Source organism: Maniola jurtina, chromosome 26 (genome assembly GCF_905333055.1).
Source record: "Maniola jurtina chromosome 26, ilManJurt1.1, whole genome shotgun sequence".
NCBI lineage: Eukaryota > Metazoa > Arthropoda > Insecta > Lepidoptera > Nymphalidae > Maniola > Maniola jurtina.
The window spans coordinates 786,720-813,972 of record NC_060054.1 but is presented as its reverse complement, the minus strand read 5'-3'; the positions used below and the strand labels follow the sequence as shown (position 1 = coordinate 813,972).

The window sequence follows — 27,253 nt, the reverse complement described above, 5'->3', positions numbered from 1 at the left end:
CGTCCATCTTGACAGCTTGACATTTGTCTATTGACATAATATTATGAACCTAACGGTTATCTAACCTTCTTTTCTACAAGAAAACTAGAAAAGAGCTCATAACTCCTTAACGGCTGCACCAATTTTTTTAGATTATAGCTAAGAACACTCTCGATCAAGCCACCTTTCAAACAAAAAAAAGTAAATTAAAATCGGTTCATTCGTTTAGGCGCTACGATGCCACAGACAGATACACAGACACACAGATACACACGTCAAACTTATAACACCCCTCTTTTTGGGTCGGGGGTTAAAAATAAACAAGTCAAGTCAATCGTTTTGAAAGTTGATCACAGTAGTATAACACCGGTCAAGTGTCAGTCGCACTTACACACGAAGGGTTCCGTAACATCCTACAAGAAAATAAAACTAACTTTTTAATTTTCTAGGCGGCCATATAATTTTTTTTATTATCTGTTGTTATAGCGGCAATAGAAATAAATATTCTGTGAAAATTTCAACTGCCTGTTACGGTTCACAAGATACAGCTTGCTGACACACAGACAGACGGACAGGAGGGTTAGAATAGGGTTCCATTGGAACCCCAGAAAACCCCCAAAAAAAAGGGCTGTGACATACGGACGGACAGACAGACAGACAGACAGACATGACGAATCTATAAGGGTTTCGTTTTTTGCCATTTGGCTACCCTAAAAAGAGCTCATAATCTATAGCATATGAATGAAATTGAGACTTTTGTACGGACAAATTTATTTCTGAACCTACTCAAATCCAGGCTGTTTAACTCTTCTAGTACGAGAAACTGGTTTGGTTTCATCAACCAATTTTCCCGGACTTGTGGCGCGTTTGAGGGCTCTCTTATCAGATAGACACTTTATTGACCCCATTTCAACTCTTGACCTTGTCCTTCGTCCTGAATCTTCCTTTTTAACTCTAGAATCTTCCTTAGCAGGTGCACTTTTAGGTCTTACGCCATCTTTGATAGCTCTCAAGTCATTTTCAAGTCCTAAGTCTTCTTTAACAGGTTTCAAGTCGTCTTTGACAGGTTTCAAGTCGTCTTTGACAGGTTTCAAGTCGTCTTTAAAAGGTGTCAAGTCGTCTTTAACAGGTTTCAAGTCGTCTTCAACAGATTTCAAGTCTTTAATAGGTGTGTGTTGAACAGATTTGGAATCTAACTCCACTTTGCCTTTGGGTGTTGAAAATTCATTTTCCAAATTCTTCACAACCAAGTTACGTTTTTTGGAATATGTTTTTACATTTGACATTGGTGTGAAAAATTTCGCAGGTGTCGATTGACAGGGGGTGAAGAATTCGAAATTTGGCTCGGTTTTTGGGGTACTAATTTCAGTATCGGTTTGACTTTGTTGGGTTATAATTATTTTGGGTTTCACTCGACTTGGTCGGGGTGTCAAATTTTCTAGTAAGGGTTTCGAAGTAACTGGTACTGGTACTTTGAATTTTGACTGTTTCTGTTTCTTTTCTGTGTTTCTTTCTTGGATTTCAGTATTCTCTATTTCGTTTGCTGCATCAAAGTCCAGTTTAAATCGAATTGCTTTTGCCAGATTGTGCAATTCTTCGCTCTTAACAACTTTGACTGTGTGGCATATTACTGGCATTTTCGTTTTAGTTTCTGGCGTCTTTAGCTTATCTGGACTTAATTTCAGTTCTTCCATATCAATTTCTAGACCTGTTTCTTGAATGACTTTAGTTTTCCTCACATTAGCAGCCGCTATCATTAAATTCGCCACCTCATTTTTCAAATAAGGATCGACATTTTTGAATTCAGACAAAATTTCGTGTATAGAAACCACATGCTCGTCGCATTTTTCGAGTTCGATTCGAGATAACTCGAAAAATGACAATTCAATTAAAAATTCCAATTGCACCGTTTTGAATTCATCTTCAATCAGTCTTTTTGTCGTATCAATAACTAACTCACTGAATTTTTTGGTTTTGTAAGTACTGAAGATGTTTTTCAATTTCTCTTCAGCGTTGCCAAAAGTTTTCAATGCACCGTCGAAATAGTTTTTTGCTATTTCGATTTCTTTTGCACGGAAATACGTGGATGCTTCTAAATAGCTGATCTGGCATGCGATTATCATGCATGCGGGGGACATGCATGCATAGCATGCGCATGTTTTCGCATGTTGGAAGAAGTCTGGGCTTTTGAAAGCAGGGATAGAACAAATTATTGATTCTTCGTTGCTGATTTGTGTTTTTTGGAACATGCTGTCTAACATAATTTCTACGTTGTCTTGTTTTGGAAGGAATTGTTCCTGTTTCTGTTTTAGGGATTCATTTTGAATGGTTTCCCCTGGAACGGTTAGTACATCTGATTTCAGGATGTATTTTAAATGGAGTGCTATTTTCACCTGTAACAAATTAAAAAACAAGATGAAGTTGAAAACTAAAACCTGACTGCAATTGTCTTAATAAACGCTGAAATATTACAGTAAAATTGTTTTTCTGTCGCTTGTTATATTTTAATGTTGTTGAACGTTTATATTCATGAGCTCAAAAAAATCGGTGATTTCCACGACCGGCAAACTAGAAACCGTGATAGGCTCGCATATCCTACGCTCCGCCTCAGGAAAGTTGGAAAATCGTTTGTGGGAATGAGTGTAATATTTTATAATAAAATTCCACAATCAATTTTAGACTTGCCTTTACACAAGTTTAAAAAATCTATTAAAAGTATGCTCCTGAAAAAAGCTTATTATACAATCGAAGATTATGTAAATGACAAAAAAGCTTGGATTTGATGCGCTCCAGCAATACACGGCGCTGCAATTGCTTGTATACAGTATGGCATATTATTGTAAATTGTACATTTGAAAAGAGCAACCGCCGAGTTTCTTGCTGGTTCTTCTCGGTAGGAACAGCTTTCCGAACCAGTGGTAGATTATTTTGACGATTCAAAAGCACTTGTAAAAGTTTAATTGAATAAAAATAATTTGAATTTGAATTTGAGTTTGAGCTCAAAATTTTCTCCTCTTTCATTTGACATCCCACTCAATACTATAGCAAAAAAAATTTTTTTTGACCTCCACTTTTTTAGTGTAACATCTGTTAAGTCAATTTTTTCGTATAAAATATAGCCTATGTCACTCGGACCTTTACAACGAATCAATTGACACCACATTTATCAAAATTGGCCCAGCAGTTTAGGCACTACGGTGGAACACACAGAATCTGGATACAAACATAAATACATACATAGACTGCTAAAATCATAACCCCTTTCTTTTGGCTTTGCTGCAGTCAGGTAAAAAGGGAGCAGCGTAGTGACGGCGGCGATGCGACAGGCGACGCGACAGTCGCGTATGTAATTCTCACCTGCGCATCAGTGTCGTGCGTGTTGATGATGTCGGCGTACACCCTCGCCCTGGCGGCCGCGCCGGCGGGCGGCAGCGTGGCGGCGGCGGCGCAGTACGCGCGACGCCACAGCGCCAGGCGACGCGACAGTCGCACGCCCGCGCACCCGTGACTCGTTATACAGGTTTTGATATACAGAGAAATCATGCGCCGGAGTGCGTAACGGGTGGCTGAAAGTAAAATATTATTTAGAGTTATAAAAAAATTCGCACTCGCTTCGCTCGATTTCTTTTGAGATGTACTAGTTACTTACAATTAAGTAATAAGTGTTTTTTTAGATTTTCAAATTAATTGTGATATCAAAAATTATAATTATTATCCCTAAATCGCCCAACACACCTAAAGAGGTTTTTCATGACTACGGAATATAACTTACCAGAAAATACATAACTCACCAGTATTCCTAACAGCTAGATAGTGCCTCGGCAGAGCGTTGACGGCGCTGAGCGTGCTCAGGCCTGAGTCCGGGCAGAGCATCGCCTGAGCCTCCATCAGGCGACCTAGACTCAGTTCCACTAGAAAAATTGAGCAAGTTCCATTAAAATTGTCATTTAGGATCATTTTATATATGCAAAAGTGAGTTAGTCTGTTTGTCCTTCCTTCACGCCCTAACTAAGCAACCAATCGACTTAATTTTTGGCATAGAGATAGTTGAAAGGATGGAGAGTAACATAGGCTACTTTTTATCGCGGAAAATCAGAGAGTTTCCACTGGATTTTTAAAACCCTAAACCCACGCCTAAATGCAATACTTCACAATGCTATATTATAATTGCATGAATGCAATCACACTTCACACTAATATTATAAAGGCGAAAGTTTGTGTGTTTGTGTGTATGTTTGTTACTCTTTCACACAAAAACTACTGGACGGATTTGGCTGAAACTTAAAATAGAGATAGATTATACCCAGGCTACTTTTTATCCGAACGAATTATTTTTATATATTTATTTTAGGCGAACGAAGTCGCGGGCATCAGCTAGTGATGAATAAATGAGTAAATAAGTACATTGCAATAATTTATAGTAAACTATACTTACGATTGGCATCTGGTAGTGTTTCAAACTCAGCAAGTAGTTTAGCTTGTACGAACTGTATTAACTTGCTCGCCATATATACAGACCCACTTTTTATGTAGTATATCTACAAGTGTAAATTAAAAATTTTCAACACCCCCGACAAATCATTTTCAAATAAATAATTATGTATATCTAGGCAACGTCCATCTTGACAACTTGACATTTGTCAATTGACACTTGAATATTATGAACCTAAGGGTTATCTAACCTTCTTTTCTACAAGAAAACTAAAAAATAGCTGATAACTTTCAAACGGCTGAACCAATTTTTTTGGATTATAGCTAAGAACACTCTCGATCAAGCCACCTTTCAAACAAGAAAAAGTAAATTAAAATCGGTTCATTCGTTTAGACGCTACGATGCCACAGACAGATACACAGATACACAGATACACACGTCAAACTTATAACACCCCTCTTTTTGGGTCGGGGGTTAAAAATGAAAAAAAAGAATGAAGGACAATTCATTAAAGAAGCCGGCAAAGTGCGAGTTGGCTCGCACACGAAGGGTTCCGTACGGAAACGGTTCCGTCAGGTACGGAACCTTAAAAAAGAGAAGTTTTTTGCTTTTCTTTTCTAATATCTTATCAGTAATCATCAAGACTATCACACTCTGTATTTAAAAAAAAAAAAAAAATTATTTCATTAAACTTTTACAAGTACTTTTAAACCACTGGTTCGGAATGCCTACTGAGAAGAACCAGCAAGAAACTAGGAACAATTTGTATTTTTGTATAACTTACCGCAACATCGCATATTAAGCATAGCGCTGCCTCCAGGTTTTGTCCGCTCCTTATAAACTCGGCCGCATACTTCATAGCCCGGATTAGTATCGACTCAATTTGTTTGTTTGCCTGTGCGTGGTAGATTAGCGCACTCGCGTGGAGTATGTATGATTCTCTATAATAATATAGGATATAAATAAAAAACCCGGCCAAGTGCGAGTCAGACTCGCGCACTGAGGGTTCCGTACTCGGGTATTTTTTCCAACATTTTGCACGATAACTCAAAAACTATTATACTTACCTACATAAAAATAAATAAAAATCTGTTTTAGAATGTACAGGTAACGCCCTTTCATATGATATCCCACTTGGTATAGTTATCTTACTTTGAAAATTGAAACACATTTTAATTTTTTTTAATGATATAACCACAAATTCGCGGTTTTCAGATTTATTCCTGTACTTGTGCTATAAGACCTACCAAATTTCATGATTCTACGTCAACGGGTAGTACCCTATAGGTTTATTGACAGACACGACGGACGGACGGACGGACAGACAGACAACAAAGTGATCCTATAAGGGTTCCGTTTTTCCTTTTGAGGTACGGAACCCTATAAACCGGTCGAGTGCGAGTATGACTCGCACACAAGAGTTCCGTAACATCGTACAAGATGAACTTTTATGTAGAACACTGCAAGTTAATGACGGACAGGACGGAAGAGACAAATTAAAAACTATTCAAGAACTTGTATAATCATGTAAATAGTAAAATTTTATAGTCTACTAGCTAATGCCCGCGACTTCGTTCGCGTGGATGTAGGTTTTTAATCCCGTGGGAACTCTTTAATTTTCCAGGATAAAAAGTAGCATATGTGCTAATTCAGGGTATAATTTATCTCCATCCCAAATTTCAGCCAAATCCGTCTAGTACTTTTTGCGTGGAGTAACAAACATACACACACACACACACACACAACACATACACATACAAACTTTCGCCTTTATAATATTAGTGTGACACTTACTTGTCCCCCGCGCCATCCGCTATACAACACCCTGTATAAGCAAGTTGTAATCCATGTGCAAACATGTGCAAATGCAATAACTGTTGCACAGACACACACATAATCTGTGCTATGTGACTCAGGGTTGTGTTTGGGAGGATTCCTACAAAAAAACACAATTTAATTAGAGAAAACCAGCTTTGATGTCTGAAAATACCTCACTTTTTTACCCGACTGCGGCAAAGCCAAAAGGAAGGGTTATGATTTCAGCAGTCTATGTATGTATGTTTGTACTCAGATTCTGTGTTCCACCGTAGCACTTAAACTACTGGGCTGATTTTGATGACTGTCAATCGATTCGTTGTAAAGGTGCGGGGACATACATATTAGTATACTTACTTGTTAAGTTTTACTTTTTGCATGTTTTTGTGTTTCAAAATTTTTATTTACAGTGATTGTCGTACAATAAATAAAATTAGCTACACTTTTATATTAAAATTAAATTATCTTAGAAAAGAGCAACCGCCGAGTTTCTTTTGCTGGTTCTTCTCGGTAGGAAAAGCATTCCAAACCATTATGTATTTGACGAAAAGTTCTTCGAAAGTTTAATTGAATAAAAATGTTTCAATTCTATTCTGTTTTAAAAATTCAAGCCTCAATAGCTCAACGGTTATAGGAGCGGACTGAAATCCGAAAGCTCGCCGGTTCAAACCCCACCCGCTACACTATTGTCGTACCCACTCCTAGCACAAGCTTAACGCTTAATTTGAGGGGAAAGGGGAATGTTAGTCATGATTAACTATGGCTAATATTCTTTAAAAAAAAATAAAAAATGACTCACCAGATTCGAACTTGGATACCACATCAGTGAATACCTCGACGGCTTGTACCGCTGCACCTATGGCGTTATGTTCTTGCTGCATCGTTCTTATCGTCTCGTCTTTGTCCGGGTCTGTAGTCTATGGAACAAGTTTAAAATACAAGTGTCTAGCTAAACAGATCTTGTCCCCCCTTCACCATTTTACCACCAAATCGCAAGACGTCGGGCGAGTTTCCATCCTTATGTCGTCGACATTCCATCTACACGCACGAAACGTTTTGCGTCTTCATTCCTCATACGCATGGCTAAGGTTTGGAATACTCTCCCGCGATCTGTGTTTCCTACCAATTACAATCCGGGTATCCGGGTATAATCTTTAAAACAAGAGTGAATAGGCACCTTCTAGGTAAACGCGTCCCATCTTAGACCACATGATCACTTTCCATCAGGTGTGATTGGGGTCAAGCGCTTACCTATAGTGAATAAAAAAAATAAAAAAAAAAACAGTCACAAACGGTATTTGATGAAAAAGCCGGCCAAGTGCGAGTCAGACTCGCGCACCGAGGGTTCCGTACTCGGGTATATTTTTTCCGACATTTTGCACGATAAATCAAGAACTTTTATGCATAAAATAAATAATAAATTAAAAATTTATGACACCCCCGACAAGTGAAGGTGACAGTAATAACTAGAAAAGAGCTGATAACTTTCAAACAGCTGAACCGATTTTCTTGGATTATAGCTAAAAGCACTCTCGATCAACCCTCTTTTCAAACAAAAAAAAACTAAATTAAAATCGGTTCATTGGTTTAGGAGCTACGATGCCACAGACAGATACACACGTCAAACTTATAACACCCCTCTTTTTGGGTTGGGGGTTAAAAATCTGTTTTAGAATGAACAGGTAAAGCCCTTTCATATGATACTCCACTTTGAATCACATCACAAATTGAAAATACTAATTTATTTGTGCATGAACATATGTTAATATTTTTTGTGATGTGACCACAAATTCACGGCTTTCGAATTTTTTCCATTACTTGTGCTATAAGATCTAATTACCAACCAAATATCATGACTCTAGGTTAACGGGAAATAGCCTATAGGTTTTCTTGACAGACACGCTAGAGTCTAGACAGACCGACAACATACAGGTTTTCTTGACAGACAGACAGACAACAAAGTGATCCTATGAGAGTTCCGTTTTTCCCTTTGAGGTATGGAACCCTAAAAAAATAAGGTAATTTCAACATACATGCTCAGTAACTTTCCATCCATGCTGAAGGCTGGCTTCGGCCATGTCATATTCAGATTTCAGAAGCAGTATCGTGCCATATACTAACTCCTCTCGGGTTGACAGTTCCTGAAAAATAAAATAAAAAAATATTGAGCCTAATGGTTAAGAGCTTCGCCTATTTGGAAGGTCGGGGATTCGATGCAGGACACGCATCGCGTCATGGTTGTTTCTCACGACGGTAGGTGTTTCTCACGATGGTGGACGCTTACGTTTAGCTACTAAACAGCATTACAGGTGTATTCTGGAAGTTAAGTTAGACACGAGTTCCGTCACAATGGTTTTGTAGCAATCTTCTTGAATGTTTCTCACGATAGTAAGTGTTTCTCACGATGGTAGGCGTTTATTTTTAGCTACTAAACAGCATTACTTACAGGTGTATTCTGGAAGTTAGTCACGAGTTCTGTGACAATAGATTTGTAGCAATCTAGTGAATATTTCTGACGACAGTGGGTGTTTCTCACGATGGTGGGCGCTTACCATTAGCTAATAGACGGTCTGGTGTGTTCTGGAAGTTAGTCACGAGTTCCGTCACGATGGTTTTGTAGCAATCGTAGTAAATATTTCTCACGACAATGGGTGTTTCTCACGATGGTGGGCGCTTACCTTTAACTAATAGACAGTATAACTTACCGATGTATTCTGGAAGTTAGTCACGAGTTCTATGACAATTGTCGAGAACGTTTCTCACGATGGTAAGTGTTTCTCACGATGGTGGGCGCTTACCTTTAGCTAATAGATAGTATAACTTACCGGTGTATTCTGGAAGTTAATCACGAGTTCTGTCACAATAGATTTGTAGCAATCGTCGTGAATGTTCCTCACGATGGTAGGTGTTTCTCACGATGGTGGGCGCTTACCTTTAGCTAATAGACGGTATAACTTACCGGTGTATTCTGGAAGTTAGTCACGAGTCCCGTCACGATGGTTTTGTAGCAATCGTCGTGAATGTTTCTCACGACGGTGGGTGTTTCCAGCACCACTTCGTATAGAGTCCATAGTAATACTTCTTTATCTTCAGCTAAAAGTAAGAAAATAACATGATTTTAGCAAAAAGTAAGGCACATGTAAAACCCAGTTAAGTGCAAGTCGGACATGAAGGGTTTCATACCATCATACAAGATTTTTATGTACAAATGTGATGTGTTTTGTATAAAACTGCAAGTTAATGACGGACAGCGCCATCTTTATGTGATTTAGTAAACTAATTAACTAATTATGTTCATGAACACATTTTAATTTTACTAGTTACCTTTAATCCAATGATACTTGTTCTTCGTTAAATCCAACAGGCTCCTCCAAACCCCAGATATAGGAACGATTGAGGCCCATAACTTCACATACATGGAGAACTCATGTTTTAGCAGAGAGCTGAAACAAATATATTTATTTAAGGCACTTTGGTTGGCTAAGTCCCTTCTGTCTCTAAACTTATCTAACCACAGGCCCTTAATCCTCATTACTGAAGGTCACATACCTTCCATTAATCATGTAATGGTAAAGGTTTTTTATGGGATGATATAAATTATACATTCTGAACATCTATACATCTAACATTATGAAGAGGAAAGATTTGTTGTTTAATTGATGAAATCTGAAAATAATCAACCAATTTTAATAATTCCTTCACCATAATTAAGAAAGCTATTAGAATGACTACAACTCAATTCACCTAAATTTAAGATTTTTTAAAAACAGCTTCAAATTAATAATTACTTTACTATTAAAAAGCTACTAGAATTATTATAACTCACCTAAATTTAAGATTTTTCAAAAACATCTTCAAATTTCCATACACTTCATCATTGTATAGTAAATCACAAGCTTGCAAAATAGACAACGATTGCAATTCGTTGGTTTCGTCAGAATTATCATCGCTTTTCAATGCTTTCGCTTTGACATCCATCACGAGACTCATGTACTTCTCCAACTTCAACCCCTCAGGTAACGAGAAGACCAAACTTAAGAATGCATTTAGTAACGACGTCTTATACAACTTTGCATCCAATTCACATATGCTCTTATTGTATAAAGCACGGCTTATATTTCTCATTTCTGCGTCACTTTTCATGCTTTTTATTTCGTTTTTCAAGTATATCTCAAATAGTTTGATTGAGTGTTCATAAAAGATATATTTGTTTAGTATCACTGCTGTATTGTGGACATCGGTTTGTAGTAATTTAAAGCAACGCTCATGGTTTGAACACCTTAAAGCTAGTAACGAATCGAGTATCAAATACTGTTCTTCAACTATCTTGAAGTATATCGGTAAATTGTTTTTCAACTCAATATTTTTATTCGTTGATATCGTTATGAAATGTTTCACGGAAAGGCTCAACCGAAATGCATCGTGTAAACCAGTTTTGATGGTGCAATTTTCGCATTTTGTCAACTGTTTGGTTTTCTTTAACTTTTCTAACAAAAATAAAACTAATTTAAGGCAATTTTCCTGTATTGATTCGTTGAGATTATCAGATTTTTCATGGTTATTAATATTAGCCTTATTATGTTCTATAAAAAGTCTCATCAGTTGACTTATAAATGGATAAGTTAGATACATAGTGCTCTTATAGCCCAATTTCTCGGTCATTTCACATGAAGTCAGCAAGTTTTTCAAAAGATTGTCTATAAGTATTGGACTAGTTTTATCGTTAAAGATACAGCAGAAAGTGTTCAAGTAGATAGTTTGAAAACAATGGAACATATCAGGCTTGTGACCAAGTAGGGAAACACACACTCTCGTCACAGAATTTAAAATGGAATTTTTGAAATTATTTTTCGAAGAGTTCTCCGTGACAGTGTACAGGCATTCGTTGAGTTTTACATATAAATCTAATGCATCTTTGTCAGCAATTTTTTGGCATAATTTCAGATCATTCTTTGATATTGAATCAAATATCTTTCCAAATGAATCGTTGAGCTCCTCAGGTGATTCGTTGTAAATATAAGTTAACTTTTTCACGAGAAACGTCAACATGTTAATACAGAATTGTACTGTGTCATAGATTTTTATCACTTTGGTTATATCTTCAATAAGTTTTGGTAGGAGCTTCGATATTGGTAACTTTGTGGACTTCAATTTTTCTATGTACGTTATCCGATCTATGATAATATGTCCATATGTCTTGTAATATTCGTTGAGGAGGGATTCGTCATCATATTCAAACGGCATGAACGATAGTTTGAGGACTAATTCAGGAGGTGTCGGTGATTTCTAAAACGGATAAAATTATTCACATTAGAAATATGTACATACTTGTATGTAAAAGGAGCAATGATAGGCTAGTGGTTAAGATGTCTGCCTTGTATTTAGGAGGTTCAATTCTGGAGGTTAACAAAACTGCCCTCGTAACTCTATTTGCAGTAATCAACACTTTGGAGTTTTTCACTTTTTTTACAAAAATGGACTCCAAGCTTTCCGACCCTACAAAAAAAAATTCAGGAAAATTTTCATTGGAAGTATTTTTTTTTTTCTAAGGACTTTGGCAGTACTTGCATGAAACTTTTAGCTGTATAAGGACTGTGCAGTTTCTGCGAAATGTTATTTTTAATATAAAGGGCAGAATAACATACCTTAGTAACAATATGCTTGTGCAGTCTAAAGATGCAACCAAGAGCCTTAATTTGATGCTCCTTGTCCAGACTGCGGGTGTGCCTCACACACTCTATGCTCAGACTCAGCAACTCTTTGATGTTGACGTTATCACTCCATTTTGGAACAGTTTCTGAGTTCCTACAACATAAAAACATTCTTGACTTCTTCGAGAGAATGAGGCGAATCCATGTTACTAAATTAAAAATTAATTTACATTTTTATTTTACAATAAAAAGGGGACTGATTGATTGTTCTATCAACGCACAGCTTAAACTACTAGGATAGATCAGGCTGAAATTTGGCATGCAAATAGCTATTATAACGAAGACATCCGCTAAGAAAGGATTTTTGAAAATTCAACACCTAATGAGGTTAAATAAGGGTTTGAAATTTCTGGTATCCACACGAACGAAGTCGCGGGAAAAGTTAGTTACCTGATAAGCATACACAATACACTCAAAGAAAAGTTGCCTTTGTCTTTAGGGCTTAAACTCTTCACAATATCCTTGTATTCCTCGAAAGTTTTGGCCAAATCGCACACACCATTTTCCGAGCCTTTCGCTTTTAGATCCGCGATAAACGCGATCGTCTCCATCGCATTTAAACACCAATTTATTACGTGTCAACTTTGCGTAGAATATAATAAACTTTGTTACGGTTTTTCATTAAAATTGCAACAAAAATATGTTTTTAGAAGTTTTGAATCTTCGAGTGACCGTTATCGTTATTAAACGTCACTTGGCACTTGTCAGCGACGTCAAATTCAACAATCATTATAGACAAGCATCGATCTATAGTTATTGAGTGCTCTATGGTTATTAGAACGCTTGTGTACTGCATCCGATCCGATATAAAATCACAATCACAATCGTACTCAAAAAAGTTCCAAAAACGAAACGCAGCACCATAGACTAAAATCAATAAGAGTGGTAACTTGATTACGTAGGTACCTACTCTTTGGACCGGGACTTCGTCTGTGTTAACGTTTGCCGGCGCGCGTGCGGTGCTTTTTTGGAGTGTTTTTTTTTTTTGGTGGCTGGTTTTTGTGTTTCACTGGTGTTTTTTGGTGGTGGAACTGACTGGCAAGCGCTCTAAGGGGGCACCGCGTGTGTGTCGGCGGGTGCCGGCACAGATGAGGTACATACTTACATAGTTTCCCTAACTTGTAAATAACAACCAACTTGACATTGGCTAATCTGTGTAAAGCCAGACGAGAGAAAAAAAAAACTCTTTGGGCGATAATATCGCAAATGTCAAAAATGCCGCTAAAATCACGCTAAAATAAAATGCGAAACACCAAACACCCGCATCATAAGAAAAGTGAAAAGTCCAGAATAACTTAAAGACTTTTGCAGCAAAATACGGAAACTAAGGTAAGAAACTAGTTTTTTGTTATGATTAAACAGTCAAATAGACAACCTATTCAATTATACTTTGGTTTAAATTTTGCCCATATTCTTATGCCCTGACTAGGTCTATTAGCTTATTAATTTGAAAAGCACTGTCTCTAACAATGTTGCGGCTAAAAATAGGTTTACGGATCTCTTAAAGACGTAAATAATGCACGTTTACAACAGCTACTGAGTTCCTTGCCGGCTCTTGGATCTGCTTTCGGAATCCGCTGTAGTCTTGACATCCTCTCCTCTCATCCCACTCACCTCCAATATATCACACTAATACTAAAAAGGCGAAAGTTTGTATGTGTGTGTGTGTGTGTGTGTGTGTGTGTGTGTGTATGTTTGTTACTCCTTCACGCAAAAACCACTGGACGGATTTGGCTGAAATTCAGAATGGAGATAGATAATATCCTGGATTAGCACATAGGCTACTTTTTATCCCGGAAAATCAAAGAGTTCCCACGGGATTTCAAAAAACCTAAATTCACGCGGGCGAAGTCGCGGGCATCGGCTAGTGCATAACTAAAGCCGAGCCAATGATTAAAATCTGTTATTATATTTCAGGTCATCAAAATGAAATCATCAACAAGATACTACATACTACTCATCACAGCGGTAACACTCTACTTTGCTGTCTCAAAAGTAATATTTGATAGAGTTAACGAAACATCCCAAATCATCGTTGATGAACTATTCCATATACCACAAGGCATATCCTTCTGCGAGGGAAACTTTAGCTATTGGGATCCTAAGATAACGACTTTACCAGGCTTACACCTTACTTCCGCCATCGTTGGATATTACTTCCCTTGCAACACATACAATTTACGTTTCGTTAACTTAGTCGCATCTTGCTTCAATCTTATGCTATTCGTGTCAATATTAACTTTCATATATGGTAGTTATAACGAAAGACAAATCAAAATTGTATTACAAGCGCTAAGTTTAACTATACTTCCACCTTTATATTTTTTCTCTCATGTCTATTACACTGATACTTTATCTCTATTATTTTTGTTAGCGTTTTCACGATTATGTTTTGGACATAAGGGAAAATGGTTAATCTTGCTCATTGGAAACCTAAGCGTTCTTATGAGACAGACAAATATAGTATGGATTGCAATGGTTTTAGGACATAAGTTACTCGATATCCTTATACGGAGTTCACGAGTCTACGGCAATCGTTACTTGAGTAAGACAGTAATGAGTCAACGAAGTATAATCGCTAACGATGTAGATTCTTCTAAATTGAAAAGATACTACACAATCTCAGACGTCATTGTAGCCTTAAAATTTCATTTATCAACATGTTTCAAAGTACCGTTCAAATTCATATCGTTATCAGACTTGTACGTTATAATACAACAGTTGAGTGTGTTAGTTTCGTTTTCTATATTTCTTTATGTGAATGGATCAATCGTGATTGGTGATAAGAAGGCTCACGAAGCAACGATACATATACCTCAATTATTGTATTTCTTGTTATTCTATGGTGTATTTGGGTTGCCATATGTATTAGCAAAATTTATATCAACAACGAAACTGATTTTTAAGAACAAATTTAACGTTTTGCTACTAAGTATCATAATTGGAATCGTTGTTCATTACAATACTATAGTCCACCCATATTTGCTTGCTGATAACCGTCACTATACATTTTATATATGGAATCGTTGGTTTGGTAAATATGATTATGCAATATACGCAACAATACCAGTATATGTTTTCTTGCTGTTCAGTCTATATGATAATTTGAAAGATCAAAATTGCATATCTTTTCTACTACCATATTGTATATGTTTATTTTTCGCTTTGGCATTACAGAAATTGGTTGAAATAAGATATTTTCTTGTACCATACATAATTTTAAGACTGAGGTTCGTGAGACCATCTTTCAAAGTGGTTTGGTTCGAGCTTTTGTGGTACATAGCAATTAATTTAGTAACATTTTATATTTTTTTCACAAAGGAAATAAGGTGGGACGATTTCGAGGAAGTACAAAGAATAATTTGGTAATCATTTTCTTTTCTTCGTTTATTACGACACAATTGGTTAAAATTTTTTTTTTTAGGATGCAGTGTAGAAACCAAAGAGGGTATACAAGGTGTAAGATAGTGTTTGTATAGTGTGTTTCATCGAATAGTACCTATGACGTTATGTTGGCTCCCCTGTCTGTTGGGTGGTCATCGGCACCATATTGGCATGAGAAGACGCAGATTTTGTTTATTTTCATTTGATTTTCATTTCATTCATTCGGAAAATCAAATGAAAATAAACAAAATCTGCGTCTTCTTATGCAAATATCGTGCCAATGACTTGGACAGACAGGGGAGCCAACATAACGCCATAGGTACTATTCGATGAAACGCACTATAAAAAAGACTTGACTGCAATCACACTGGATAGCAGGTGATAGATGCAGTCTAAGGTGGAGTGCTTTTGCCTAGAAGAGTTCTATTCACTCTTCTTTTGCAGGTTTCAATTTTTTTCTCTCTTCTGGCTTTACACAGATTAGCCAAAGTTAGGTTTGTAGTTATTTATGGTTCCAATATTGTAGACGGCGGGAAAATCAAAAGCTGGAAGGCCATTCCATATTTAAAGCAGTACTGAGTGATTAGTTTCGTATTAACCAATCAAACTCAACGAAATGTAGACACATTCTAGAAACTAATACCTGTGTCTATGGTTTACCAGATTTCAGTAAAAGTGTAGTAAATTACAGTATAAAGATTTACATACAATTTGAGCCACAAGCTCATTATCTTTGAAACTACACATTTAGATGAAAATCTGTGAAACGAGAGACTTATGCATTACTTTCTAGAATGTGTCTGCATTTATTGAGTTTGATTCAAATGAAATAAACTGAAGTTTATCCAAGTAAACTCCTCTTAAAGGTGAGCGCACTCTTATCCGAGCCGAACGCAACGAATTTTAGAATCCTGTATATGAAATCTCATGAACACTTCCCCGCGTCGCGCGACGTATCGTCCGAATCTGAAGTAGATTTCATATAGAGAATTCTAATATTCGTTTCTTTCGACGCGTTCGGCTCGGATAAGTGTGGGTTCACCTTAACAAATTGTATGTTTAATTATATGACTGTCTAAATAATATGTATACCAATTTGTCATGTATCAATACAATTTTCATTTGCATTTTGATAATGTGATAATAGGGTAATTTTGGTTAGTGTGTGACATTTGATAATAATAAGTACCTATGTAAGTAGTTTGACATGGCAATCGGGGTATGAGGCGGGGGTTAGCATGGGGGAGGGGGAGGGGGGGGGGGGGGGGGGGTTTATGCGAGGCGTCCCCCCGCCTCATACCCGGGTTGCCATCTCAACTTGTCGCGGACTGTACCTATTCAAATAATGAAGTAATAAGACATTATTGTATGAAAGATAATTTAAGATATTAATTGTGGATTATATTTTTTGCATTAAATGAATAACTAATTTGTTTTGTAAGCTAAGATTGATTTTTTTTCCTAGTTCCTTATGTTCAATTATTATTTTTTTTCAATTTTTTTTGCCACCTAAAAATAAGGTTGCCTAGTGAAATATTTTTTTGGTGAAAATACCATTGGAAAGATTTACCTATCTTTATTTTGCTTGTGTTTCGTGATTGTCATAAGTTTTTGGAATACTTAAGTGATTTTTCGTATTTTCTGAAAAACGGCCATTCTACAATCTAGTCAAAGTTTTGCGAGATATTTTGAAAAAACTGATTTTTTGTTAAGTAAAAGTTTTTAAAATCTGAAAATAATTTGGTTAATATGTATCTGCCTAATAGTATCTATTCTTCATTAAATACGAAAAAAAATTGGTCATATCAAAAAAATAGGAAATAAGAAAAGATTTAATAAATGATTTTTGGCACACACTTTTTGGCTTATTTAACCCCAGAAGCTTAAAAATTAAAAAAAAATGAAAACCGGCCAAGTTCGCGTCAGACTCGCGCACCGAGGGTTCCGTACTCGGGTATTTTTTTCGACATTTTACACGATAAATCAAAAACTAATATACATGAAAATTAACAAAAATCTATTTTAGAATGTACAGGTAAAGCCCTTTGATATGATACCCCACTTTGTATTATCATCTTACTTTGAAAATACTTATTTGTTCATGAATACATTTAATTTTTTTTTGTGATGCAGGTAAGCATAAATTCTCGATTTTCGATTTTTCTTTTACTTGTGCTATAAGACCTACCTACCTGCCTTTCATGATTCTAGGACCTACTTCAACGAGAAGTACCCTATAGCTAGCTAATTGCTTTTATACATGGCATAATATTGTATATCAAATCTTTGAAAAGAGCAACCGCTGAGTTTCTTGCTGGTTCTTCTCGGTAGGAAAGGCATTCCGAACCAGTGGTAGATGCTTTTGACGATTCAAAAGAACTTGTAAAAGTCAATTGAATAAAAATTTTTGAATTTTGAATAGGTTTTCTTGATGGACAGACAGCGAAGTGGTGCATCCTATGAGGGTTCCTTTTTTTCCCTTTGAGGTACGCAATCCTAAAAAGGACCTTGAAATTGTATGAATCACGTTAGTCGTGTGATATGTAGTACATGTATTTATAATGGTATAACGACAGGTTTAATAATTTATCCTTCATACCAAAATAAAACTACGTAGTATTCAAATAATTGGATTTATTCTTACTATCAGTACTTAGTTCCATAATATAGATGGTCACATTTTTTAATGCTTAAAAATCAGATAATTGTTTTAAAAAAACAGAACAATTGATCTTTAAAAACAAACAAAGAATAATTCATGATTAAAAACCACGTTTAAATTGTTTTAAAACACTGAACTTGTTTTAAACATTTGTTTGACTATTCAAACTAAATATTTTAAGTACCTAAAAGCTTAGCATAAACAACTAAGTTATTTATTTACATTTCAATGAGCATGAAATATAAAATCAATCATCTGATCAAAAAAAATGCATGAGCAAATATAAATAAATAATTAAATAACCGATTTAAAACCTTTTTTAAGTATTTTGTATTTTTTTTAACAATATTTTTAAGTTATTATGTACATACACTGTAATATAAACTTTTTAGAACAAGTAAAATAATGTGCTAAATAAGTACATTAATCATAGAGATATAAATAAGACATTAATATTTTAATCAACATCTAAATTTTTTTTTTTTTAATATTTTAAAAATACAAAATTTATTTAACAACTAGACTAGATAATAACTAGGTCTTACAAACTAAATTATATACTCTAAATGCAACATCATAATTTATTTTGATAATTGATATATAAAATATAAATCCTAGAAAGTCAAAATAACAAAAAAAAAAGTAAGTACTTATGTCAGATGTAAAATTTTTAAGCGTAAACATTTTTAATAGAACATTTAACAACACAAAACACAACCATCGTACCAAATAATACAAGGATAAAATATAAAATAATATTTAAAAAGATTTTCTTATTTAATATAACAAAAAAAAAACTATTTGAGAAAAAAAAAAAAATCGCTGTGTCAAATTATCTATATTAATATTATAAAGAGGACACCTTTGTATTTTTGTATGTTTGTATTGAATAGGCTCAAAAACTACTGGACCGATTTCAAAATTTCTTTTACCATTACTTAGAGGGATTCTTCCGAATCCGTATAGGCTATATTTTATCCCGGAAAATAGAAAAAATAAATGTCCACCCGTGCGAAGCCGGGGCGGGTCGCTAGTTATTCTATAAAAGTGCAAAACTGTACTTATTTACATTTACAGTAAAAGACTACGTTTACGGTAACAAAAATATCACAATGTAATGGAATGTAACTTAGCTACGACTTTTTCGTCACTTAACTTCACTTAAAAAAGATGCCGACGAATTGAGAACTTCTTCCTTTTTTTGAAGTCGGTTAAAAACCTATTTTTGCATAATTTTTTACAATATTTGTATGTTGAGTACAAAAATTCAAAGTGTTTGTCATTGCTATAATAATTCGATAATTTACCTTCTTGATCAATCTCGATTCATATTTTTTTTCTAAGAATAAGAAATTATTTAATGGAAAATCGATATGTAGTTAGTGGAATGTAACTTAGTTAAGTGGAAAAAAAATATTTTTTACATGATGTAAATTTTTGTATGATTCTTAAATTTTTTTAAAGATCAAAATAATTTATGATTTGTCATATGTACTAATGATTCGATTTAATTAACTTCTCCATCATTCTCGATTCATATTTTTCCTTCTAAGAAATGAAATTCATAAGTAGGTATAGATAGTAAAATTACAAAAAAAACATTAACATTTTATCACATCGTAAATTAAAATAAGATCAAATGCATTCATCCTCTTTCTTTGCGCCACGGACCAATGGCGTGGAAATAAATAAAATTTAAAAATTGGTCAGTTAAAAATATCACACTTAAAATGTATCACATTAAAAACAATGTAAGTCCATTTGGCCATTTTCTTTGCGCCAATATTAAAAAAAAAAGTTAAAAAAATCCGTTGTTAAAAAATACAATTTTAACAAAAATAAATAATCACAAATTAAAATAACATTAATCATATCAATTTGTCCTCTTTCTTTGCGCCACTAAGCACTGGCGTGGAAATATACTTAAAAAGACCTATAAAAAAATCGGTTAGTTAAAAATCACACTTAATTGTTACAAAAAAATCTATCACAAATTAAAATTTTGTCCTTTTTCTTTACGCCATTGTACAATGACGTGAATGTAAACATAATTAACGTAAAAATCTTTAAAAAAATCGGTCGATTATAAATCACGCTTGATTGTTACGAAAAAAAAAATGTCACAAATTAAAATAACATTAAATCCATTTGTCCTCTTTTTTAGCACCATTGAGCAATGGCGTAGATTCTTCTTTCGCGTCTTTGACCGGACTGATATCTGGTTTTCCGTTCAAATACTTGGCGAGGCTCGCCCGGGACACTATGTACGGAACCCCGGACAGGTCTGAAGTTAGAGCGTTGTAGTACTGCCGGTAACAGAACAGCGATACCGACAAACCTAAGATGGACCCCACTAGGACATCTGTAAAGAAATGATTATTTTTTTCAGTCAGGGTTTAATATTCATTGCAAAAATATTCCAATTCTCATTTTCTTCATAAAAATAAAACCGACCAAGTGCGAGTCAGATTCGCGCACCGAGGGTTCCGTACTCGAGTATTTTTTTCGAAAAATTAATAAAAATCGGTTTTAGGCTCGCCCGGGACACTATGTACGGAACCCCGGACAGGTCTGAAGTTAGAGCGTTGTAGTACTGCCGGTAACAGAACAGCGATACCGACAAACCTAAGATGGACCCCACTACGACATCTGTAAAGAAATGATTATTTTATTCAGTCAGTGTTTAATATTCATTGCAAAAATATTCCAATTCTCATTTTCTTCATAAAAATAAAACCGGCCAAGTGCGAGTCAGATTCGCGCACCGAGGGTTCCGTACTCGAGTATTTTTTTCAAAAAATTAATAAAAATCGGTTTTAGGCTCGCCCGGGACACTATGTACGGAACCCCGGACAGGTCCGACGTTAGAGCGTTGTAGTAATGCCGGTAACAGAACAACGATACCGACAAACCTAAGATGGACCCCACTAGGACATCTGTAAAGAAATGATTAATTATATTTTTACCCGACTGCGGCAAAGTCAAAAGGAAGGGTTATGATTTTAGCAGTCTATGTATGTATGTTTGTATCCAAATTCTGTGTGTTCCACCGTAGTACCTAAAGTACTGGGCCGATTTTGATGAATGAGGTGTCAATTGATTCGTTGTAAAGGCCCAGGTGACATAGGCTATATTTTTTACGAAAAAAGTTGACCTAACGTACATTATATTGGCGTCACTCAGAAAAGCAGGTATTATTTAAATATTTTTATCGAATTATTGGAATGTCCTCCCATAACCAACACAAAAAAACACAAGTTCAATGTGTAGAGGTTATCCGAGAGTTTTAATCTAAACAAACTAATGCCAAAATAAATAATTTAATTAGAGCGTGATTGCTATCACAACATCTAATTATTCAGTTCACAATCCAAATACCGAAAATATGCGATATCGCTCCGAATCTCAGAAGGAGACTGAACTAAAACCTTCAAAACACCCGTATTTATGCACGTTCAATCTTGTTGGCCTCCTAGCAACAGATTGTATCACATCGAATGAGCCAAATATCGATTTTATCAAACTACCTGCATTAGATAAATTAATAATTTTATATTATTGTTGACAATTCAAATCAATTTTTAAAAGTAACCTTACAGTTAGGTACACCAAAAAAAATTGGGGATCTCCAAATTTTTTTTGCGATTGTATCGAGTGGGATGTCACCGGATTGATGTTCAGTCCGCTCCTCTAACTGTTGAGCTATTGAGGCTTCTGTATAGAATAGAATAGAATATTCAAGTAGACTTTTACAAGTGCTTTTGCATCCTCAAAATAATTTACCACTGGTTCAGAATGCCGTTCCTACCGAGAAGAACCAGCAAGAAACTCGGCGGTTGCTCTTTTCAACCGTTCAATTCACAATAATATGCCATACTATACAAGAAATTGCAGCCCCGCGCATTGCTGGAGCGAGTCAAGCCCATGCGTTTTTATTATTTCTGTTCGAACAAACCTTGCCAATGGTGATGGTAGTCACAGGTCCTGGACAACGCTATGCACGCGGCAGCCACCAGCGGTGCCAGCGTGGACAGCACCCTGACTCCAGAGCCTCGCCGCCTGGCCACCGTGCCCAGCCGCCCGCACACCCAGGCGGACGCTATGCCCAGCGAACAGAACGATACTGGAAGAGGGATTATAGAACTTGTAGTCACTAGCGAAATCCCTGGTTATAACTACGAACCGTAAAACTACCCGAATCGCGCTAACACTACCCGAGAGACCCCAAAATTACTAAACTTATTGAATCGGCCTCAATATCACCCGAATCGCTTTAAAATTGCTGAAGTCCCTGGTAATAACTGTCCGAAAACTACCCGAATTGCCCTTAATAGCTCGTTCAAACAGGCTGCGTAAGCATAGACGTAGCGCGTACCATTGCGTTGTAATGTATGGAACTGTATGAAACTTGGCACACTGCTTGCCTAAAGTCTGGACGTATGCGTAACCCGTTAGGGGTTTACGCGTGTCACTACGCACGTGTCACGTGTGCGCAATTGGTGTGAATCGGCCTTAAACTGGGTACAAGCATGGCCCCAAAACTACTCGGATCTTATTGAATATGTCTCAAAATTACCCAAATCAACTCGAAATTACTAAAATCAACCCAAACTACTTTGAGGGGTTTGGCCATAATATAATTTTTTTTTTTTTTTAAATTTACATCTAGCATTACAGGATTCCCAATTTGCTAGTGTAGAACATAGATAGGTACTTACATCTTAAAAAATAACCTTATTTCTAATGTAGGAACTCTTTGATTCTCTGGGATAAAAAGTAGCCTATGTCCTTCCCTGAAATGTATGTAAAGCCTGTACCAAATTTCGTTAAAATCGGTTCAGCGGTTAAGCCGTGAAAACGTAGCAGACAGACAGACAGACACACTTTCACATTTATAATATTATAGTATGGATATACCATACAAACTAAATTTACCACGCCGGCCAACTGTGGTTTGGCAGACTTCACATACATTTGAGAACATTAATACTTTTTATTTTCTTATAGAATATTAGCCATGCTAATCATGACTGATACTCCACTTTCCCTTCAAATTAAGCATAAAGCTTGTGCCAGGAGTGGGTATGACAATAGTGCAACGGGTGGGGTTTGAACCGCCGACCTTTCGGAATTCAGTCCGCTCTTCAACCGTTGAGCTATCGAGGCTCTATGGAAAACTCTCAGATGTGCAAGTCTTCTCAAGATGTTTTCCTTCATCTTTCATTACTTAAAAAATTTCAGCCCCATCTGTCCATAACTTGAGCTGTGTGTTGATAGATCAGGCAGACATTTTTCTTTTATATATTTGTAAATGAAGTTCTTCATGTATATGGCAGCATAATTTGAATTTGCCACGCACACGTCACAAGTGTCAAGTGTCAACTGTCAAGAGTTGTGCCAGTGTTGGAAATGAACGTTATTTTTTAACCCCCGACCCAAAAAGAGGGGTGTTATAAGTTTGACGTGTGTATCTGTGTGTCTGTGTATCTGTGTATCTGTCTGTGGCATCGTAGCGCCTAAACGAATGAACCGATTTTAATTTAGTTTTTTTTGTTTGAAAGGTAGCTTGATCGAGAGTGTTCTTAGCTATAATCTAAAAAAATTGGTTCAACCGTTTAAGAGTTATCAGCTCTTTTCTAGTTTTCTTGTAGAAAAGAAGGTTAGATAACCGTTAGGTTCATAATATTATGTCAATAGACAAATGTCAAGCTGTCAAGATGGACGTTGCCTAAATACATAATTATTTATTTGAAAATGATGTTTTGGAAAACTCAAATACTTTGGATCGTCGGGGGTGTTATAAATTTTTAATTTACACTTGTTCCGAATGTTTTTTAATGTCATGCAATTTGGATATTGGAATCTGATTGTAGTGTGAAGTAACAGCTTTGATTGTTGTTTCTCTTTTCAGAGCAACACAAGGTCTTTTATTTCACACAATAAACACATTATATATTTAGACTAGCTGATACCCGCGACTACGTTCGCGTGGATGTAGATTTTATTAAAATTCCCGTGGGAACTCTTTGATTTTCCGGGATAAAAAGTAGCCTATGTGCTAATCCAGGGTATAATCTATCTCCATTCTAAATTTCAGCCCAATCCGTCCAGTAGTTTTTGCGTGAAGGAGTAACAAACATACACACACACACACACACATACAAACTTTCTCCTTTATAATATTAGTGTGATAGACTACTTACTGCTACTATGGCCACTAGGGAAGGACTTCCTCCCCTCTATTATATCACCAGGGTCCCCGGTACACTGGAGGTCTGGCGTTTCAATCCCGTCCGGGAAACATCGATAGAAGAAATCCGGTCTAGGTCTACCTGAGGAAAGAATGAACACATTTTAATATACAATTTATGGTTTTAAGAGGGGTACATATTATCAGACACTAGCAGTCTAGGTAAGTTAGAGATTAGGTGAAATCCATACTAATATTATAAATGCGAAAGTGTGTCTGTCTATCTGTCTGTCTGTCTGTCTGTCTGCTACCTTTTCACGGCCCAACAGTTTGACCGATTCTGACGGACATAGGCTACTTATTATCGCGGAAATCAAAAGAGTTCCCGCGGGATTTCTAAAGACCCATCCGCTTAACCGATTTGTATGAAATTTGGCACCGAGGTAGCTTGCGTTCCTATAACTGACATAGGCATTTTATCCCGGAAAATGAAACTTCACAGGATCTTTAAAAACCTAAATGCACGCGGACGAAGTCGCGGGCATCCTCTAGTATCTAATATTGTGCGCAAGTTCATCAAGCAAGCAGTAGAAACAACTTCTGATGAAGAATATATGCATCAGACATAATATAAGATAGATAGATAGAAAGATAGAAACACTTTATTGCACACAAAAACACATGTAAAGGATAACAACACAGTAAGAAGAACACAGAAAAAAAAACAATTGTGTGCAAAGGCGGCCTTATTGCTTGGAGCAATCTCTACCAGGCAACCTTTGCTGAAAGGGGAAGTTATAGGGTTGGATAGTACCAAGCCGCAAGGAATTTTTTTTAAAGATAAGTTCTCTAATAGACAATTTCTGATAATATACACTTGGACATAATACAATTTAGTAGGTACTTATAGGTGTTTTAAGTTTCATCACCTGAAGTTATCGCCGGCAACTACTGAGCACGGGAACATTAGTTCCCGTGCTCATTAGAGAAGGGCTAAACCCACAGTCTTCACACACCTTTAAGAATATTATGAAGAACTCTCAGGCATGCAAGATATCTTCACGATATTTTCCTTCACCGTTAGAGCAAGTAACTTTTAATTGCTTAAAAATAGTGTAGTACTATTAGTATAATTAGCTTACCTACTATTAATTTGACTGAGTCTGTTAGTATGCCAGTGATGCCAAGAGATAATGACCATGCCAGTAGAAACTGAAAAAAAAAAACCAATATTATTCACAGCACATTGAAACAAGATCTGTAAACCAGAGTGACCAACATAGCTTAACAAGTTTCCGAAACTGAAGTAGCAATGGACAGGGCACATAGTTCAAAAAACTGATGGACGCTGGGGTCCTAAGGTGCTAACTCACCCCAGAGAGTGCAGCGTTGGTAGACACCCCATTAGGTGGGCATACAACATTAAACAAGCTGCAGGGGCAGGGTTGCTGAATTCAGGCATTATTATTTACTAGAGGATGCCCACAACTTCATTCACATGGATTTAGGTTTTTAAAGATCCCATTGGACTGTTTGATTTTCTGGGATAAAAGTTGCCTATGTCAATTACAGGGATGCAAGCTACCTCGGTATCAAATTTCATGCAAATCACTTAAGCGGATGGGTTTTAGGAATCCCCTGGGAACTCTTTGATTTTCCGGGTTAAATGTAGCCTAAGTCCGTCCCCGGGATATAAGCTAATTGTGTACCAAATTTCGTCTGAATCGGTTAAACTGTTGAGCGTGAAAAGGTAGCAGACAGACAGACACACTTTCGCATTTATAATATTAGTATGGATTACCCACAACATGCTACCAGAGAGGTAGGACTCACAAAGATACAGCAACGATTCCCTATGCATAAGACATAATTACCTCCAATGCATCATTGCAGTCATTACAAATAGCCCATGCTATGATTGTGAGCACGCAGGGCACCGACACCACAATTGCCCACAACATACTACCAGGGACATAGGACTCGTGGCGAGGGTATTTGCAGTCGTTCTCTAACTCCGATGGCTGAATGACTCGTATGAAGGGACTCATTGATTCCATATAGCTGGAAATTTTATAAAAATAATTATTCCCTCCTATAAAGTCTCAAGGAATGTTAAGCATATGATGCCAGCCATCAAAGAATTACCTAGTAGTTGAATATTGAATTTAAACTAACAATAAATATAATCTATCAGACAAAACAATGTGATATAAAACTTAATTTGCTAAACAATATAATAAAAACTGCAGTAAATATCATGCATTAAGATAAATATGTTACATATGAAGCTATATATTTATGCTATTGCTTACGTTTTAATTGCTAGTTATCAGTGGAAGCCACTCATTAACGTAAAATTGTAGATAACGCGAAAAATAACTGCATCACAAATAATCACAAAAATATGTAAAAACCGAGCCTTATTTATTTATAAATAAGAAATATAGCTTCATATTAAACTTTCTAGAAAATTAAGCAAGTTTTTGATAAAGATTTCATTCAATAATTGCGAAATTTATTAGAAATAATAATAAAAATTACGTATAGCCACATAATATAGCATATGGTTGTAAATTACCAGAAAATGGAGAGCAGAACAATCCGTATGAGGATTTCCACAAATAAATTAAAACTCGCTGAACGTATTAGATGCATTATCAACACTTTTGTAATTTAGATTACTGTGAAATAAATATTTTTGTTTTCGGTCTCTTCAAAATATTGTGCGAACGTGGTGCGAACCGAAGTGTCCTTTCTTTGACAGTCGACAGCACGACAGTTCTATGTATTATTATACTCTTTGGTTCAGTTTTTTTTTCTATCGTCTGGCTTTACAAAGATTAGCCAATGTCAAGTTTGTAGTTATATGGACTTCGTCTGTGCCGGCGCTCGCCAACATACGCGTGGCGTCCCCTTATAGCGCTTCCCAGTCAGTTCTGGCATGGTTCCAGCACCAAAAAACACCAATGAAACACAAAAACCGGCCACTTTTAACAAAAAAAAAAAAAAACTCCAAAAAGACACCACACGCTCGCCATCAAACGTTAACACAGACCTTTGGTTCAGTTCGTATTTCGTCG

General features: G+C 36.1%; 4 protein-coding genes across 7 annotated transcripts in view; 1 reads left to right on the top strand and 3 right to left on the bottom strand.

Annotated features, from left to right (window-relative positions):
* Nucleotides 1-249: 249 nt before the first annotated feature.
* Nucleotides 250-12,628, bottom strand: LOC123878816. 2 transcript variants are annotated; one of them, XM_045926148.1, is made up of 14 exons: nt 12,328-12,628; nt 11,872-12,031; nt 10,053-11,512; nt 9,551-9,669; nt 9,249-9,319; nt 9,052-9,114; nt 8,260-8,367; nt 7,026-7,143; nt 6,206-6,347; nt 5,196-5,352; nt 4,415-4,517; nt 3,771-3,890; nt 3,337-3,545; nt 250-2,372 (listed from the first exon to the last, which is right to left on the bottom strand). In XM_045926148.1, exons 1-14 carry the CDS (start codon nt 12,486-12,488, stop codon nt 762-764), a joined length of 4,602 nt encoding a protein of 1,533 aa, XP_045782104.1. In that variant the 5' UTR covers nt 12,489-12,628; the 3' UTR covers nt 250-761. The 2 variants fall into 2 exon arrangements, with proteins under 2 accessions (XP_045782104.1, XP_045782103.1); XM_045926147.1 differs by lacking the exon at nt 9,052-9,114 and having other exon boundaries at nt 9,186-9,319.
* A 507-nt stretch (nt 12,629-13,135) lies between these two features.
* Nucleotides 13,136-15,515, top strand: LOC123878828 (putative Dol-P-Glc:Glc(2)Man(9)GlcNAc(2)-PP-Dol alpha-1,2-glucosyltransferase). 2 transcript variants are annotated; one of them, XM_045926172.1, is made up of 2 exons: nt 13,136-13,266; nt 13,855-15,515. In XM_045926172.1, exon 2 carries the CDS (start codon nt 13,864-13,866, stop codon nt 15,304-15,306), a length of 1,443 nt encoding a protein of 480 aa, XP_045782128.1. In that variant the 5' UTR covers nt 13,136-13,266; nt 13,855-13,863; the 3' UTR covers nt 15,307-15,515. The 2 variants fall into 2 exon arrangements, with proteins under 2 accessions (XP_045782128.1, XP_045782129.1); XM_045926173.1 differs by having other exon boundaries at nt 13,136-13,269; nt 13,856-15,515.
* A 1,564-nt stretch (nt 15,516-17,079) lies between these two features.
* LOC123878841 (pyrimidodiazepine synthase-like) overlaps nt 17,080-27,253 on the bottom strand; it is a 26,501-nt gene continuing 16,327 nt past the window's right edge. Inside the window, exon 7 of the mRNA XM_045926198.1 lies at nt 17,080-17,090. The gene's annotated coding sequence lies outside the window, so the exon portion shown is untranslated. The remainder of the gene's footprint in view (nt 17,091-27,253) is intronic.
* Nucleotides 19,330-26,930, bottom strand: LOC123878839 (phospholipid phosphatase 5). Of its 2 annotated transcripts, none has more exons than XM_045926188.1 (6): nt 26,752-26,930; nt 26,048-26,234; nt 25,316-25,385; nt 24,187-24,315; nt 21,939-22,106; nt 19,330-20,345 (listed from the first exon to the last, which is right to left on the bottom strand). In XM_045926188.1, the coding sequence occupies exons 1-6, from the start codon at nt 26,826-26,828 to the stop codon at nt 20,122-20,124; spliced, it is 855 nt and encodes a 284-aa protein (XP_045782144.1). In that variant the 5' UTR covers nt 26,829-26,930; the 3' UTR covers nt 19,330-20,121. The 2 variants fall into 2 exon arrangements, with proteins under 2 accessions (XP_045782144.1, XP_045782145.1); XM_045926189.1 differs by lacking the exon at nt 19,330-20,345 and adding an exon at nt 20,649-20,919.